This window comes from Littorina saxatilis, linkage group LG17 (genome assembly GCF_037325665.1).
Source record: "Littorina saxatilis isolate snail1 linkage group LG17, US_GU_Lsax_2.0, whole genome shotgun sequence".
Lineage (NCBI taxonomy): Eukaryota > Metazoa > Mollusca > Gastropoda > Littorinimorpha > Littorinidae > Littorina > Littorina saxatilis.
In genome coordinates, this window is record NC_090261.1 from 67,767,119 (window position 1) to 67,786,528 (window position 19,410).

At 40.2% G+C, this 19,410-nt stretch overlaps 1 protein-coding gene across 1 annotated transcript in view; it reads right to left on the bottom strand.

The window, feature by feature from the left end:
• LOC138952299 (phosphofurin acidic cluster sorting protein 1-like) overlaps positions 1 to 18,502 on the bottom strand; it is a 45,152-nt gene extending 26,650 nt beyond the window's left edge. The window contains exons 1-8 of the mRNA XM_070323934.1: positions 18,389 to 18,502; positions 10,215 to 10,302; positions 8,799 to 8,888; positions 5,031 to 5,156; positions 3,250 to 3,403; positions 2,446 to 2,612; positions 1,893 to 1,952; positions 1,181 to 1,329 (exon numbers count right to left, since the gene is read on the bottom strand). Coding sequence (XP_070180035.1) covers positions 1,181 to 1,329; positions 1,893 to 1,952; positions 2,446 to 2,612; positions 3,250 to 3,403; positions 5,031 to 5,156; positions 8,799 to 8,888; positions 10,215 to 10,302; positions 18,389 to 18,498 — 944 coding nt within the window. The 5' untranslated portion in view covers positions 18,499 to 18,502. The remainder of the gene's footprint in view (positions 1 to 1,180; positions 1,330 to 1,892; positions 1,953 to 2,445; positions 2,613 to 3,249; positions 3,404 to 5,030; positions 5,157 to 8,798; positions 8,889 to 10,214; positions 10,303 to 18,388) is intronic.
• Between the last annotated feature and the right edge of the window lie 908 nt (positions 18,503 to 19,410).

Genomic DNA, 19,410 nt, shown 5'->3' on the forward strand with positions numbered 1-19,410 from the left:
TCCTTTGCGTGACGTCTAACCCTCTTACGTCATAATGTGACGTCTTCAAATAGTTTCTATCACACACGTCAAACACTTTTGACCGAGACTGACGTAATCATAGACTCGGAAATGTTAAAGTTTCTATCACACACACGCACGCACGCACGCACGCACGCACAGACAGACAAAGTTTATCATCGCATAGGCTACACTTACGTGAGCCAAAAATCGCGCAAAGAGACTGGATTCACTATACATAGAGACAAGACACTCAACACATTTACAAATCGTCAGCGGACTTTCGTTTTCACACGTTTTTGTTGTTCATTTTCTCACCCTGTCCTTTACCACCAAAAAAAAATAAAAAATTTTTGAGTTTGGAAAAAAAAAGTTTAGGGTCGGCGCCGAAATTTAGGGTCGGTCGGGTGACCAGAAACAGACAATTTTTTTTTTTTTGCCTAAAGGAATACAAGTAATGGGACAGTTTGGGGGGACTTTCTAGCAAATGTAAGAATCTGGGGAATCCACTGTACCTTTATTTAGATACACACTGCACAATTTCTCAAAAACACAACATGAAGTATTGCAATTAATTTTATCGAAGTGAGTGAATTGGCGTCACACCCCTGCTCTCTGGTGCTGCAAACCGAAAACTGAAACTCACTTGCAAAACACTAACACTGCTTATAGACAGATTGCCACTGTTCTGATGTCAGAAGTTAGTCAAATGTCTTTAAGTCTTTCTCACATCTCTCTCTAACATAGCTCAAAGTTCTACTTTTACTGGCCAATGGCAGATGAACCAAAGAACACCTGAGTGTGAGGGGGGGGCAACTCTGACCTCCATGCTAGACTGACCTCAATGTGTGTAAACACCAGAAATCTGTTTCTGATAAAAAGAAAGAAATTTCCCTTTCCTGCATGAACCACGTATGGCTGAAGTCGGCTCCTGTGACGTAAACCCCTCACAAAACATACAGTGGGTGTCCAGAATCAGATCCAGAAGAAGAAGAAGATCGATTCGAACCCTCCCCCCAATCATAGAATGTGATTGCTTTGAGGTTCATGAACTACATTTTGACACGTGGTCCACACAAGAGTGTGGAGAAAAAGGAGATGTTTCTAAAAGCACACTTGATGGCAGATGTATATAAAATCAACTGCCTAGCGGTAAACATGAAAGGAAAGCTGGCAGTACCTGAGTCGTGGTTTGGGTGTTGACATGACACTGATGGTGTCGATCTCCGGCCCGCTGTCGCTCAGGTCGTCAAGTTCGTCCAGCATCTCGTCAATGTCAGGTGGATTGTTGTCAGGATCGTGGTCCGCTTCAGAGTCCAGCTCCAGCACCTAAAGAATACAATTATAATACTATACAATACAATACAACACTTTATTATCCCAAAAGAGAAATTGCATTAAATTAAGTAGGAAGCAACAATGGCATCAGATATATGGTTGTCATGAATAAACGCTCATGCAAACATGTGTCCAGCTAGCTAACAAAAAGATACCACAGCTATCACAGCTCTGGCACAGGTGTGTACGTTAACATTGTATCACAGATAGTTTGTTCACTTTATAGTTTGTGTATTCAGCAAATTCCACAAGCATTGAACTTTCTTTAACTTTATGAGGTATTGTTTTCATACAATTACATGTAGCAAACACTGTAAGTTTCTCATCTAATATCGGTTGGCAAATACCTTGCTCTAAGATCTTCAAATTTCATGCACTATTTGTTCAGCTAGCTGTATTTCCTTCAAATAAATCTCACTGTTTTCAACCAAATCAGGTACGGACAAACAAACATACAAACTTGAGATCTGGACACAATAAGTGCTGTTTTAGCAATTGGAAATAAACAGCAACCACAACAACAGATACAAAAATATGTAGCGAGAAAAACTCACATCTTCGGACAGTTTGAACTTGCGGATCAAGGCTCTAAACCTCTGCTTCAAGTTCCTTTGCTGAAAAACAAACAACAACCCATTTTGATGAAACAGTATTCATTATCTGAAAATAAAACCCAAACAGACTCCCAGATCAAATAAATATGAAAATAAAACACACAGACGCACGCACGCATGCACACACCCACGCACACACACACATTTCCGGCAAGCCCCAAGGGTGTCCTCCCATGACAAGTTCCCCTGTACTTAAAATAAATACAAACATCCAAAACCTAAAATTAATGACCCTTCTGAAAGACACACTGAAATGACATTTCTCACTGGTACCAAGGGTGTTAACTCTAACAGTTACCATTGTACTTCGACACAAAAACCTAAAGATCCCGTAAAAAACCAAGGGAAGTAAGCCCTGTAAATGCGTATCTGACATGTGTAAAAGAGTAAGTGAAAGTTATTCGGAACCGGCCTTCTGGCACCTGAGAGAACAAGCATTGAAATGAACAAGCATGTTTCATCCTCACTAACACCTAAAACTAAAATGTCTTACCCTTGACGTTACGGTGGCAGGTCGTGACTTGATGCGTCCAGCTTTCCGTGGTCTGTGCTCGTCAATCATCATGGGCTCGCTGTCGCTCATTTCATCATTGGAGGAAAACTCATTGTAGTCGTGGACTTCGTCATCATCGCTGTCGTTGTCGACGTCCGGGGAACGATCTGGAGAAGATGCTGGGAACTGAGGGTAAGGCTACTTGCACACTTTCACTCGGTAAGGCTACTTGCACTTCTTTCACTCAGTAAGGCTACGTGCACTTCTTTCACTCGGTAAGGCTACTTGCACTTCTTTCACTCGGTAAGGCTACTTGCACTTCTATCACTTGGTAAGGCTACTTGCACTTCTTTCACTCGGTAAGGCTACTTGCACTTCTTTCACTCGGTAAGGCTCCTTGCACTTCTTTTACTCGGTAAGGCTACTTGCACTTCTTTCACTCGGTAAGGCTACTTGCACTTCTTTCACTCGGTAAGGCTCCTTGCACTTCTTTCATTCGGTAAGGCTACTTGCACTTCTTTTACTCGTCAACAGTTTCAAACTTGTATCTCATTATTCATTTCATTTCCATTACTTTGTTATCCCATTGCTGGAAACTCAAGTTGCTTCCTCCCAGTGGAAAGCTTGCAGCAACAAGAGTAGCGCTGCCCAGGTGTGTGTTGAGATTCCTACTAATTTTGTTTTATTTGGTCACAGCATCCTTAAAATGATGTGGCATCAACTAACTGCATCAGATCTAAAAAGCCTGTGTCAGTGACTGAAGACCGAGGCCTGCAAACAGTTGTAACAGCTATGAGCACTCACCAACATCGGACGATGCCTGCTTGCGATGACCGTTCTCCTCGTGGTCAACTGGCTGACTGGACAGGCCGGACACTGCCAGCTGGGCCACAGGGTTGGTCTGTTCCTTGGCGTCACTGTACAGGTTGAGGCGGTTGTCCACTGACCGCTGCAGTACCTGTAATATCCACACCCGGTGTTAGTGTTGACTAGAAATGTTGAGTATTTTACTGGATTTACCTGTAAATATCCAGTTTACCTGTAACACCCACATCATGTATTTGTGTTGGCTGGAAACGTTGAGCATTTTACTGGATTTACCTGTAAATATCCAGTTTACCTGTAACACCCACATCATGTATGCGTGTTGGTTGGAAATGTTGAGCATTTTACTGGATTTACTTGTAAACGTCCAGTTTACCTGTAACACCCACACCATGTGTTTGCGTTGGCTGGAAACGTTGAGTATTTTACTGGATTTACTTGTAAATGTCCAGTTTACCTGTAACACCCACATCATGTGTTTGTGTTGATTGAAACGTTGAGCATTTTTTGGGGTTTATCTTTAACATCCAGATCCAGTGTTTGCGTTGACTTAAAATGTTCAGCATTTTACCAAGTTTACCTGTAGCATCTGTAATGTACAACGGTTTTCAATCATACTGCTACATAGGCAGTCGTACTCTGTCCTCAGAAGAGGTATGGGTGTTACAAATCACAGAGATAAAATAAAACGGAAAAAAATGCATTCCAGTTTCATGCAAAAAGTAAAAAAAAAAAAATAAAATAAAATAAATTCTAAACAAAAGCGTGCTTTCCTGCGACATGTTAACATGGCCAATCATAATGAACGACCCCGAAATCAGCGTATGCTGCCTGAATGGCAAGGTAAACAAGAAGGGCAAAGCCCATACGACTCACATGCTTTACAAATTTTTACTACCAAATTACATGTGACCTTGACCCAAGGTCAAGGTCATCCAAGGTCATGCAACACAAAGCTGTTAATTCAAGACATAGGAAATACAATGGTGCTTATTGGCTCTTTCTACCATGAGATATGGTCACTTTTAGTGGTTCACTACCTTATTTTGGTCACATTTCATAAGGGTCAAAGTGACCTTGACCTTGATCATATGTGACCAAATGTGTCTCATGATGAAAGCATAACATGTGCCCCACATAATTTTTAAGTTTGAAACAGTTATCTTCCATAGTTCAGGGTCAAGGTCACTTCAAAATATGTATACAATCCAACTTTAAAGAGCTCCTGTGACCTTGACCTTGAAGCAAGGTAAACCAAACTGGTATCAAAAGATGGGGCTTACTTTGCCCTATATATCATATATAGGTGAGGTATTCAATCTCAAAAACTTCAGAGAAAATGTGAAAAATGTGAAAAATAGCTGTTTTTTAGGCAACATTTATGGCCCCTGCGACCTTGACCTTGAAGCAAGGTCAAGATGCTATGTATGTTTTTTGGGGCCTTGTCATCATACACCATCTTGCCAAATTTGGTACTGATAGACTGAATAGTGTCCAAGAAATATCCAACGTTAAAGTTTTCCGGACGTCCGGACGGACGGACGACTCGGGTGAGTACATAGACTCACTTTTGCTTCGCATGTGAGTCAAAAAACCGGTCATACATGTAAAAATCCACTCGTGCATAAACATGAGTGAACGTGGGAGTTTCAGCCCATGAACCAAGAAGAAGATAACGAACAAAATGGATTCCAGTTCAGTGTAAAACGTTTTACATTTTTTTTCTCCAATTAAATGAAATGAAAGAAAAGCGCGCTTACCTGTGACATGTTAACATGGCCGATTGCCAGAGTCTTGAAGCCCAAGATGGTCCTGTTTTTGTATTTCTTGCGCCTCTGCAGCATCACTAGCATCTTGTTGCCGTCTCTCTTCAAGAAGTGAGGATACTGCAACACACACATTTACACATGAAAATATTTACAAGCAAACACATCACTCAACTGACAGGCTAACCAAATGAAAATGTTTACAAGCAAACACATCACTCAACTGACAGGCTAACCAAATGAAAATGTTTACAAGCAAACACATCACTCAACTGACAGGCTAACCAAATGAAAATGTTTACAAGCAAACACATCACTCAACTGACAGGCTAACCAAATGAAAATGTTTACAAGCAAACACATCACTCAACTGACAGGCTAACCAAATGAAAATATTTACAAGCAAACACATCACTCAACTGACAGGCTAACCAAATGAAAATGTTTACAAGCAAACACATCACTCAACTGACAGGCTAACCAAATGAAAATGTTTACAAGCAAACACATCACTCAACTGACAGGCTAACCAAATGAAAATATTTACAAGCAAACACATCACTCAACTGACAGGCTAACCAAATGAAAATGTTTACAAGCAAACACATCACTCAACTGACAGGCTAACCAAATGAAAATGTTTATAGTGGGACCCCCTTTATAAGACCCCCAATTTAAGACTTCCTCCTCTTGAAGACCTGATTTACTTTCCTAGATGTTTCTGTTCATAGAACCTGCATATTTACCTCCATTTTAAGACTCCCTAACTATAAAGACCTGATTTACTTTCCTAGATGTTTCTGTTCATAGAACCTGCATATTTACCTCCATTTTAAGACTCCCTAACTATTAAGACCTGATTTACTTTCCTAGATGTTTCTGTTCATAGAACCTGCATATTTACCTCCATTTTAAGACTCCCTAACTATGAAGACCTGATTTACTCTCCTAGATGTTTCTGTTCATAGAACCTGCATATTTACCTCCATTTTAAGACTCCCTAACTATTAAGACCTGATTTACTTTCCTAGATGTTTCTGTTCATAGAACCTGCATATTTACCTCCATTTTAAGACTCCCTAACTATTAAGACCTGATTTACTTTCCTAGATGTTTCTGTTCATAGAACCTGCATATTTACCTCCATTTTAAGACTCCCTAACTATAAAGACCTGATTTACTTTCCTAGATGTTTCTGTTCATAGAACCTGCATATTTACCTCCATTTTAAGACTCCCTAACTATAAAGACCTGATTTACTTTCCTAGATGTTTCTGTTCATAGAACCTGCATATTTACCTCCATTTTAAGACTCCCTAACTATAAAGACCTGATTTACTCTCCTAGATGTTTCTGTTCATAGAACCTGCATATTTACCTCCATTTTAAGACTCCCTAACTATAAAGACCTGATTTACTTTCCTAGATGTTTCTGTTCATTGAACCTGCATATTTACCTCCATTTTAAGACTCCCTAACTATTAAGACCTGATTTACTCTCCTAGATGTTTCTGTTCATAGAACCTGCATATTTACCTCCATTTTAAGACTCCCTAACTATTAAGACCTGATTTTTTTTAGATTTTTTAAAGTTGTAAAAGGGGGTTTCCACTTTAGAAACAAACATACAAATATGTATTAATTTACTGACAGACAAACAAACTTAAAATCACAACTCTGAGAATTATTCATCAATAAAGCTAATATTATTTGTAATATTAATCTTTCCTGTACAGTGGAACCCCTCACAAGGACCCCCCTCTCTAACGACTACCCCGCCACAACGACCCTTTTTTTTTAACCGATGTGTTTCCTTATATAGTTGTCACCAGTGTAGCGACCACCCCGCTCTAACGTCTAAGGACCGACCTAACAGCTTGTGTAACGACTTTGTCAGACAAAGCCAAGACTCTCAGTCAGCGTAACGCATCACTGACAAACCGGTTATAACCAGTTATAACTGTCTCGCGTAAGCAAAGGCACTAAACCGCTGAGAGGTGTGATGGTTGGGTGGGCTGAGTAAACATCACAAACCAATCATCGAGAAAACAAACTCACGTGACCAACATACACCGTTCAACTCAAGTCAGAATAGACAGTCTTTGGACAGAAGAGCAGTGGAGATCGACATGGCGTCTACAAATAAAATAAAATATTCAACTCTCGAAAATCGAGTGAATGTTGTGAACAGACACAAAAAGGGAGAAACTGCCATCGCGATTGCAAAAAGTCTTGATGTTGGAAAATCGCAAATTCAAAGAATTATCCAAGACAAAGAAAACATTCTGAAAAGGTGGGAAAGTGGTGACAATGCCGATCGAATGCGATCAAAGCGGCAGAAGACAACATACTCTGACGTAAATGAAAAGGTTTGGGATTGGTTCCTGGCTGCCAGAAAAAAAGAATTTTCCGATCTGCGACCCAGTTTTAGCTATGAGAGGTGGTTCCCCTTTCATATCTGAGAGAGGAAACACTTCCTGCAGTGACGGAGTTTAACCTATGGGGATTTTAACCTATGGGGATTTTAACCTATGGGGCTGTCTCTTTGATGTCTTGAGAGGAAACTTGGCCAGGGTAGTACATGCACCGGAAATGGGGGACACCATGGACAATGTCAAACATGAAATCGAAGCAGTTTGCTTGAGGGAACGGTCGTCAGCAACTCAAACGCCTCTGTTTTCTTTTTTTAAGAAAATCTGACTTTCTTTGTGGCCCCCTGACCCCGCCCTCTGTAAGGACCCCCCTCCATAAGGACCGATTTTTGTCAACATTTTCAATGTCGCTAGAGAGGAAGGACCGATTTTTGTCAACATTTTCAATGTCGCTAGAGAGGAAGGACCGATTTTTGTCAACATTTTCAAGGTCGCTAGAGAGGGCTTCCACTGTATTTCTCATTCAACTTTCTTTCAAACTGGCCAAAACTATTTTCTTTCATTTGTACTTCAAATGCTAATTGATTTCCTGCTTGTATCTAGTTCCCTGTTGACAATTTACTGCACGGTTATTAATACTAATTACACTTCACACTGGTTATTAGTACTAATTACACTTCACACTAACAGGTAGTGATCGCTAAACACATGCGTTTTCCTAAATTCATATGACCCCAAGCCAAACCCTACGTCAAAAATATGTCATCAGCAAACACTGCAGGCCAGTGATCATTGCTGCAATGAATCGTCACCGTGAACTCCAATGAGTATATTAACGCAAGAAAAGGGTATCATATTACACGCACACTGTATATCACTGCAGAGTTCTCAAATGCCTGGGACATCATCACACTTAGACAACTAGATACTCGAATGGATAGATATTGCAATAATCGATAAGTTATGGCAAGTTATTGCAGAAAGTGTAGTTTTCGTGCATTTCCGAAGTTATGCTCGACACAGACCAACATAGACCATACAAAACATAGTAGGGAGGTAAAGCAATGTTAATGCAATGTTCTGGTGACACAAAAAGTAACAGACTGGCTGTCGCTTTTGCGAAATGGGCAAATTTTAAAAGTCTTTCCGCATTTTCGGCAAAACGCTGCCGATTTCACGTAATGGGCACCATTTTGCCGATTACGCGAAATGGGCAAAAATGTTGCCGATTCCGCGAATTCGGCAATTCCGTGAATTCGGCACGACAGGTATACTTGCTTCGCCTCGCTTTGAAAAGCTTGCCTCTATAAAAGGTGATATAGCTTACTTTACTCTGCCACACCACTTGAAAATCCTGACAGAGTTATTTCCGAACATGGTTTATTCTCACCTGCAGAGAAAATGATAAGTCCAGTCCCGTGTCAAAGACACCTGCTGGTGGGACGTTAATTTCGTTGGAACGAAGAATGCGCTTGGAGTTCTGGAACAAAAACACCGTGGCTTTGAAATGTACGTTAACTAAAACACAGCAACAGAAAAACGAACAAAACAAACCAAAAAACAGCAAGAACAAACAAAAAACTGCAGAACAGTGGTGCTCTTCTAGTCAACTTGGTGATGCATGCACACAATCTGCAACAAACTATAAAATGCAAAACATTATTTGAAACAAATAATACAGTCAAACCTGCCCTTGCGACCACCTCTCAAGCCACCACCTGCCCACAGCAACCATCCAGAGGATCCCAAACAAGTTTTTATTCTATATGATTCACCGTTCCATAGCGACAACGTGTCCACAACGACCATCCAGAGGATCCCAAACAAGTTTTTATTCTATATGATTCACCGTTCCATAGCGACAACGTGTCCACAACGACCATCCAGAGGATCCCAAACAAGTTTTTATTCTATATGATTCACCGTTCCATAGCGACAACGTGTCCACAACGACCATCCAGAGGATCCCAAACAAGTTTTTATTCTATATGATTCACCTTTCCATAAGCGACCACCTGTCCATAGCGTCCACTTTTGGTCGGTCCCTTGGGGGGTCGTTATGGACAAGTTTGACTGTACAGTAAAAACAATACTACCCAAAAGAACTCACAATTTTGGTGAAGGCTTCGTAGTACTGCAACAAACACAGATTGTGGCGTGTTTTTCAGTGGAGTTAGTGCTGAATTATTGCACATACAAAGCTCTAAAGTGAATTTGAAGATTGAGATCACTGTTAGCAGCACAAATCACAAAACAACAGCTTTACACATTAGATTGTACAAGGTATTGCAAACAAGCGCTGCCTTTTCCTTTTGTTACGCATCACTGGTCACAGAGAGGAAAAGTCTAATCTGATCACAACACAGCAACAGAATTAAAGGTAACACACACACATATACCTGAATAAAGAAGAAAAATTGCTGTGAATCTCTGACACTACAGTTTGACTTTACTGTTTCCATTTGATGAAAGGAGTCATTACTATGTACACATGTTTCATACCCCAATGCACAATGTTCAAGGAATGTATGATTACTCTGTCACTGTTTAACATCTGGACACATGTTTAATTTTTTTTTTTATATACAAATGAACATCCAAAAGTACAGGTCTGTGTGCGCGCGTTTGTGTGCATGTGTGTCTAGGAGGGTTGGGGCTCAAAACAATTGAGTGAAATGTTAGGAAGAGAGAAAGAGAGAGATAGGGGGGGGGGGGGGGGGGGGGGCGCACAGTCACAGAGGAGAGCTGGAGAGAGAGTTGAAGAGAGTCAGAGACTGCAGATGAAAATGATTGACAGAAGCCATACCTGCATCTTCACAGCCACAACTAGTGATGTCAACTCGTTGTCCAGTGGCTTCAGCACGTGCAATCGTGTCAGGGTCATGGTACATAACCTGAGATAGAAATAAGCAATCTAAACACAGTTTAGAATATTGAACAATGGTCGTGAATAACCAACAGACAGGCAATGCACAGAGGGAGAGAGAGAGGCAAAGAGAGAGAGAGAGAGAGAGAGAGAGAGAGAGAGAGAGAGAGAGAGAGAGAGAGAGAGAGAGAGAGAGAGAGAGAGAGAGAGAGAGAGAGAGAGAGAGAGAGAGAGAGAGAGAGAGAGAGAGAGAGAGAGAAAATAAATTAGCTTTATTTAGGCAATCATGAAGATGATTGAGTTGTGTTAGCACTGTATCTAGCAATTAAATGTTATGAAAATTGGGAACCTCCGAAAGAAGGGGTTTATGCATCATGTATAGAAGAATTAGAACATTGCGATGTAGAAATATGTTAATTGCACTAATTAGCACCTGGGGCAGCAATTGAACCCAGCGTTTTATGAGTTTGCACCCCCTGGTGCAGAGTGCAAACTTTGATTGCCCTGGCATCCAAGGAATGTTTATGTTGCAGCAGATTATGACCGGCAGCAGCTCACATGTAGCACCCAGAACACCAAGCCTGAGGTCAACATCACTGAATGGCTTGATCCTGTGGATCCCCCCCCCCCCCCCCCACAAGGCTGTCAAAAATCAGAGAAAGTCCAATCTTCAAAGAGAGTGAGTTTTCAACATGGGCTTACATTTACAAACATTCTGAATGGGAAATCTCTTAAAGCAGGGTCTTGAGTGTAACAGCAACAAGAGAGGTCGTGGGGTAGGGGTGGGGGTGGGGGTGGGGGGGGTATTATGGTAAGCCTGCAGCCTTTAAATTGGGTGTTTCAAAACTATCAGGGAGAATCTACTATAATAATGTCACTGCTGACAGTTGGAACTTCTTTTATTCAAACAGGAGATGAAAACTTGTCGGAAAATGTCACAGTGGGAATATTTGCTGAAGAAAATTACTGCCACAGTTACATGTTCCCGGAAGCACAACCCTGTAAAACTGGCTGTTCTATTAATATTATACCCCATGCATTTTCTGCTCAATTAAACAATCCATGTTATCTTCTTCTCGTTTGCTAACAATCCATGTTGTTATAAAAGGGGAATATTTAATCATGTCTGACTGTGTTTAACTGTGCATCCAGCAGGTAAGATCTTTGTACAAGTGCATGCATGTATACATATGAGTAAAAAAACAAATGCTAATACCTGTTGCCGGTGCAGAAGGGAGAGACATATATACTGCAGTAATTAATGTTCCAGGGGCAATAATGTAATGCACTGTTTTATGGTTGTACATGCCTGCGGGGCAGGATGCACAATTCCCACACCCCTGCATCTAAGGAATTTTTATGTTGCAGCTGATTATATTTACCTATACAGCTGATTATATTTACCTATACAGCTGATTATATTTACCTATACAGCTGATTATATTTACCTATACAGCTGCACTGAGCCACATCCAATAAGGCTTGGTTGAACAGGGGAACGCATTTCCTTTACCAACAATTTTCTGACACTAGCATTGAGATTGTCAAATTATTTGCAAGTAGTACTTCCCAAAGCTGTCTGATTAAAACACATTTACCATTAAAACTTACTTTATATCTCCAATAATCTATCCCAACAGATAATTATCTGTGTACACAAACCATATCCAGTTAGCTCAGTCAAACAAGAAAGACAGAAGAACAGAAAGAAAGAAAGAACAAATTCAAAGTAAAAAGAATGAAAGTATTGAAACAATGACCAACAGATGCAAAAGAGCGTTAACAATAGACACAAATTCCACACTGCTATGAAACGAACAGCATGCACCCTGGAATGTGTATAGGTCTGTCAAAAGCAACAGGTGTTTCCCTTTCAAACAGCAGCTGCCGCAGCACACAACCACTGGTTATAAATTATACCATTTGTGTATTATGTCATACCATTTTTGTGGCCGAGGAAAAAGGGGCCGGTGATAGAAACTGAGTGCAACTAGAGATATGGAACTTATACAATAGTTGTTCTGTGCATTCCACTCAACTAATCAGCCCTGAAAGTCCAACAAATAGTGTACTCGCCTTTGACTAAGTGATCCTGAAAATTGACTAGCCAGAGCAAACTTTACTAGCCAAACCATCAATTTGTTCAGCAACGTTACTTGCATTTGGCGAGTAGATGAGCATTTCTACTCGCCAGTTACGTATTTCTACTCGCCATGGCGAGTAAAATACTCGTCACTTTCAGGCCTGCTAATGTTTAAGTAATAAGTCTGCACTACAGTTGTTTCTCTGCAGAGAAAATTCCTTTGCTCTTAATTCTGCTTCTGCTGAGTAGCTGATTTACTGCCATTTTGCCTCGTGTGCAAATGCATTTAATAGCATACAGGTGCAAACACCATGAGGTAGAACAAGTGCAGAGCTTTTACCTCTTGGCATTATCAAGCAAATGTGGGATGGAATAAGGGTGGAGGGTAGGGATGGGTGTGACTGTGAACAGGTGCAAGAAGTAGTAGAAGAAGAAACAGAAAAACTAGAAGAAAAAGATGACAACAAAGGGGAAACCTTCAACTAAAAACATTCATCTTTTTAATCTTATTCTCTTTCATTTCATTTTCTGGCATATTCAATATAAAATCATACCGAGGATGCGGCATCCGCAGCCTATGATTCAACACTGAAACGTATTTCAAATAGCCCCAAACTCCGCTGTTTTTCCTACAGGATAAAATGCCACACATTCACACAGTGGGTGAAGCTTTCGAGGTCATTCCAGCAAATCTGGCAAAGAAAATAACTGACAGCAAAGTCCGTGCATCAGCAGCATGTACAGTGGAACACCCTTTTAAGACAACCTAATTTAAGACTTGATCCCTCCCTTTGAAGACCCCATTTTCTCACATTTTCTGTTCACAACCAGGCATGGGAATTGAAAATTGTAAAAAAGGCTGAAAATTTATAACTGAAGACGCGAAGCGTCAAGTCGACGGCGCGAAGCGCCTAGCCTTACTAGGGGGGTCCGGGGGCATGCCCCCCCGAAAAATTTTTTTCTCCAAAGAACCCAGATGGTGCAATCTGGTGTCATCTGAGCTCCAATTTTGCCATTAAATTCTGTTTTTAGAATCAGAGTTTTTAGTACAAAAATGTACCAATTTTTGCTTTTTTGAAGAAAAAAAATATATACATGTATTATATGGTTTAAATTTGTAAAAAAAATTGATCTGTTGAGACAAACAGGAAAATGTAACTTGTAACACAATCTGTGCAATCTGGTTTACTTTCAAACATAAAAGTTCAAGTATAACTGAGGCGGGCGGTAGCAGTGCGTGAACAAAGTACGGAAAGTTTTCGCGGGCATTTGCGCAAAGGCCAAAGTAACCGGTGCTTTTTTTGTGTGCCTCCCCCCTTTATTTTTTCGGCGGACACTTTTGCATTTTCGGCGGAACAAAAAAAAAATTCGGCGGACAATTCCCATGCCTGCAGGACATCTGTAAATGTGACCCTGGTATTTTAAGACTCCCACCTTTTTAAAACCTGTATTTTCTCAGATTTCTTTCTTTCTTTATTTGGTGTTTAACGTCGTTTTCAACCACAAAGGTTATATCGCGACGGGGAAAGGGGGGAGATGGGATAGAGCCACTTGTCAATTGTTCACAAAAGCACTAATCAAAAATTTGCTCCAGGGGCTTGCAACGTAGTACAATGTATTACCTTACTGGGAGAATGCACTGAACTTCATGGTAATAAAAAGGCACCACCAAGCACTGTCATGGCTGCCATTACCCAACTCTGAGTACCTGTGCATACACTGTCCACTGGCTGAGGAGGAACCCCATGCATAAACAATCACTCATAAACAGCACTTTAGTGCTCCAAGATGATGTGATGATAATTACTACTCCTCTGAAGATAATGATGGTGCCTCATCAAAAATTACACAGTAAGCGCAAGGCAATATTTGCTTTTCACTTGAGCAATAGTAATAGATTCTGAGCCAAGCTAAATAATGAGAGGAACACTTCAAGTCTGAGAGTAAGAGGTTTCTAGAGTAGCAGGCATACACAGGTCAAGGCTTTACACTTTCTACCCCACCTATGTTGAGCAATTTGTTTTTAGCCGAGACCAGCTGTGCTGCAGTAGGTCACTCAGAATTGTAGTAGCTGTGTAGAAACTGTGTATCAACACGCTGGAATGCTGGCGTTAGATCGACGTTACAGGAAGCGACTGAAGCTAACACAGTAACAGTCTGAGCGAATATATCCGTACCTGTTCAGATAGAGCCAAATGAGTGGGTACGGATATATCCGTACCTGGAAGGCAATGAGTTTAAACTCAGTTGACATCTGAATAATGGGTGATCATGCCTCTGAGTAATTTGCTATAGATCTACAGCAGGCTTGATAAATTGCTTTTCAAATGTCACCAAGAAGCTCTGCTAAAGTGCAACATAATCCCAATTTAAGGGCAGCTCATGTGCTTTACTTTTCATGCGCTTTCCTTGTGAGTTCTAAATTTGAAGTATTTTACATAAGTCAGTGAAGCTTCAAATCAATGATACTCCACGAGACTTGACATTATGGTTACTTCCTCTTTAAACAAACTCTGGTTAGCATATTAGTACTGACGCGTGATTAACTTGGACAGATTATGTATGTGTATACACACAACTAATAAGATCACATTTTGTGCAGTGTGCACGGTCCTGTAATCCTTTAAGATCCTTTCTACATTTGAGTGCTTATTTTGACCAGTCAAAACCCCTTCAGACGGGGCTTTGAAAAATAACTTACAAATCTGTTGTTGGAAAAGTGAATGCAAAGTGGCATACATGACCAGCTAGCATGCTCTACATCTCTTTTCTCCTTCCTGATCAAAATTGGGGTTATTTCAAGTTCACAGAGCTCTGAAGATAACATCTTGCTCTACCAAATCAAAAGAAGACCTATGTCTGTGACTCATAACTTTGACAGCAGCTGGTTTAAAAAAAACCTCATACATTTATTTTAAGAAACCCGCCTTATATTTAAAATCCTTATAGTTTAACCCTTGCATGATTAAAAAATCCATTGGACACTGATAAAGAGCTAAAGTCACACACAATGGAAACAGTCTGTTAGGTTTGTTAGGATTTTAAGACTAAATAGTGAAACAGGAATTGCTTCATACAGGTACAGCTGTCAAGATGAAAAAAAAGCTAATTAGTAATACCCTTACATAAAATATCAGATCAAAATACAAAATGTAACTAGTAATTCAAAGCAAGGTAGAAAAGGATAAAAGGGTGATGGGACTTTAGGAGGTTACAACTTACAACAATGTCAGTGGAAGGAAAACGGAGTGGGTGTGTGAGTGGTGGTGGGTGGGGGGGGAGTTCAGAGAGATGAAGACCAACAAAGACTAAAACTTGCTACTTTAATTTGCAAGCAGCAACAATACAGTGGAACCCCTCACAAGGACCCCCCTCTCTAACGACTACCCCGCCACAACGACCCTTTTTTTTTAACCGATGTGTTTCCTTATATTATAGTTGTCACCAGTGTAGCGACCACCCCGCTCTAACGTCTAAGGACCGACCTAACAGCTTGTGTAACGACTTTGTCAGACAAAGCCAAGACTCGCAGTCAGCGTAACGCATCACTGACAAGCGTAAGCAAAGGCACTAAACCGCTGAGAGGTGTGATGGTTGGGTGGGCTGAGTAAACATCACAAACCAATCATCGAGAAAACAAACTCACGTGACCAACATACACCGTTCAACTCAGTCAGAATAGACAGTCTTTGGACAGAAGAGCAGTGGAGATCGACATGGCGTCTACAAATAAAATAAAATATTTAACTCTCGAAAATCGAGTGAATGTTGTGAACAGACACAAAAAGGGAGAAACTGTCATCGCGATTGCAAAAAGTCTTGATGTTGGAAAATCGCAGTAACAATTTGAAGCAAAACAATATCTAATCATATCAAACAACATCATTTAAACTACTTCTGAAGAAAGCATACAAATATATAAAATGTTGCAATAAAAGGACCATGAAAGAGTGCAACTGTAATAATGCTGCAGCTGCTGTATTAATATTCACATAGATTGTGGTTATTACAATTCTCTTCAATAAGTTGCTATCACAAGAATCTTTAATCAACCTTCAAACGACCGACATCCAAGTGTATATATTAGGCCAAACAAAAATATATGTTGGTTGAGGTAACATGACCAAAAATACGGTCGGTAGGTCGGCTTTTTAAAAAAAAAAATTTTTTTAGTTTTAGAAATGAAAACAGTTTTAGGGTCGGCGGGAAAAAATAGGGTGGGTCAGGTTACCCAAAACAAACATATTTTTGTTTGGCCTTAGCTCAAATCTGTGTTTTCTGCAGAAAGTCCGCTCAATATTGGGCTCTTTTTGTTCGAACGTATACACATCGGAGCTGTCTATGCATTGCTGATGTGATCATGTCCCTTAGGCCCTCAATCATTGGCTGAGAAGTCATGTTATATTCTATTACCCAATTTGTTAACTAATTACTGCACTCATGAGGTCATCTTCACACACAGTTATAGGGGAGAGCAAATCTTTTAGTCCATTTTTTCTATTCTTGTGATGCCAATCCCTAATATGTTTGGTTATATTGTTCTTCTTATGCAAAACATTGTTTTGATTTAGTGTTTGTGCACTGACAACAAACAAAAACCCTAGCTAATTTGCATTTTGCAGAATGAAACCCACTATAATAATGCTCATACAGAGTCATAGGGGGTTAGCTTCAGCCTTTATCAAGATCCATCCATCATGTGGTGGTAGTGCTTCAGAAATCAGAGATGATTGAAGGCTGAAATCATCCACTTGAATACACATGTGCTTGGTCAAATAACAGATCCCAAAGCGACACTGGCTGACAGTGTACCACACTGTGTCATGACCAGTGCATGTGGTATGATTTGTGATGGTCATGCAAAGAGGTCAAACTGAAAACATTCATCTTTTTAATCTTATTCTCTTTAATTTCATTTTCTGGCATATTCAATATAAAATCATATTTGAGGATATGGCATCAACACTGAAATGTATTTCAAATAGCCCCAAACTCCGCTGTTGTTCCTACAGGATAAAATACCACACATTCTCACAAGCGGAGGAAGCTTTCGAGGCCATTCCATTACTGTTCAAATCAAAGCTCATGTAAGACATCAGAACTGCAGCAACTAATAGATTCCATGGGTTCATCTACTACTGTCATATAAAATAAACATTACTATCTGATTTAGGATTTCCTTTGGCTTTGTACTTTTTAATCCTGACATCACGTCCTGCAGCTTTGTCACTGCTTCAGAGCATTGTGTCTCATTCAGTCATTGCCCTTTCAAGTATTCAACCTCACCACAACTATGATCACTGCTTCGTGACTGACTACAAAAAGTATAAGTAAGTATCAATCAATAATGTGTCACTTTTACTTTTAGCTTTTTATGATTATAATGTATCAGGATAAGATTTTTCCTGAACCAAATACCATTTTTTGTCAAGTAGTGCTCAGCCTTAAAAATAGCAAAAATGACGTTTTGTCCCTTGTTATTCTAACTGACTAGTCTTAAGTTCTATGAACAATTTTCCACAAAACATTGCTGTCGCAAGCTTTAAAGACCAAACGAAATAGTTCATAATCTTACATTGAAAGGATCAGGTATGAAGGTGTACTACAGCTCATGATTCAAGACTCAAATATTAAAGCGTAGGTAAGAAGGTGAGCTGCAGTAGCAGACGCCACTCCCCGCCAATCCTCAACCTTCCGTAACACTAACTAATCACAACTGGAACCAAGAACGACCCACACAAACGAAGTAGCCTAGTCTACACCTAATCGTTTCGTTCATCCTGTCCACTACCGCGGATCGACAGATGTATTCAACCGGCTGTAAAACTGTGGGACATCAATCTTTATTGCATTTAATGCATATCATTTGCAAGGTCTTGAGGCGAAGGTGACGAATCGATGATGCTCGAATCTCGATGACCAGACAGCGATGATAACAAACCAATGGTCATAAGCAGTTGATGTGTGTCCGCTCTGCGTAGCTCGATTGCACCTGTTATTGATGTGACTGAAAAGTAAAGAATTCATTTACCTTGGTATGCAGTTGGGTGATGATTTTTCCACTTCCCATGTCGCAAATAACTTCATGGGGACAGGCTGATCCCCCGAACCCACCACACTTCTGGCTGCTTTATCCGCCATCTTTATGAAAATGCCAAACGCATGCGCAGAAGTGACCATTCCATTCATAAATGCCGGAAGCTGTCTGCATCTTCTGCGGTTGCAGACGACGTATCTTGGGTTGTGCAACCCCAGGGTACGGATTCGCGTATTGCGCTCAGATAAACAATTCTTTCTACCAGTGAAGTATGTGTGTGTGATTGTCTGCAAGAGAGATGAAATACTTTGGGCTCTCGTTGTATCGATCAAAGCAGCGCTTCTTGTGAGTTTTCTTTTGTGCGGAGTTTTAATCACGAATGTGCTTATAAAGCCCTATATTTATATATTTTGTGTGTGTGGTAAGAACAGCAGAAACATCGACATTTATTCAACAAAGGTGATTATCGATGATGCTCAGCAGCTAGTAACTTGACATGATATGCAATGCAATTTAGTTAGCTGCTGTGCGTGCCTGTCAGCAGGTGTACTGTGTTTTATTGTGAATGCTGTGCTGTGAGAGTGCATGTGTGTCACAGTAGAGTGGGGAGGGTGGGGGGTGGAGGAGAGGTTGTGTGGTGGATGTGATGTGTGTATGTGTGTGTTCGCAAGGTGAGAAAGGAAATTAAGACCTGGGGTATATTTTGTTTTTAATACTTTCACATGAATTAGAAACAAACTTGAGCAAAAAATAATAAAGTGATAAAAATAACACACACACACAAACACATCTCATATCAATACAAGTGGACATCATTGCATTTATATATGACACGTGCAACTCAATCACCACATGCAGAGAATTGCACCAGACAATTTCATGAGAAAAACATTTAAGTAAATGGATTCCAAAAACAAAACAAAAATACCACACAAAAAACTAAAACAAAAAAAGATTTAAGAATATGCACAAAAAGGAATGTACTGTAGAAAAAAAACCACTTTTTGTTAAAGCCA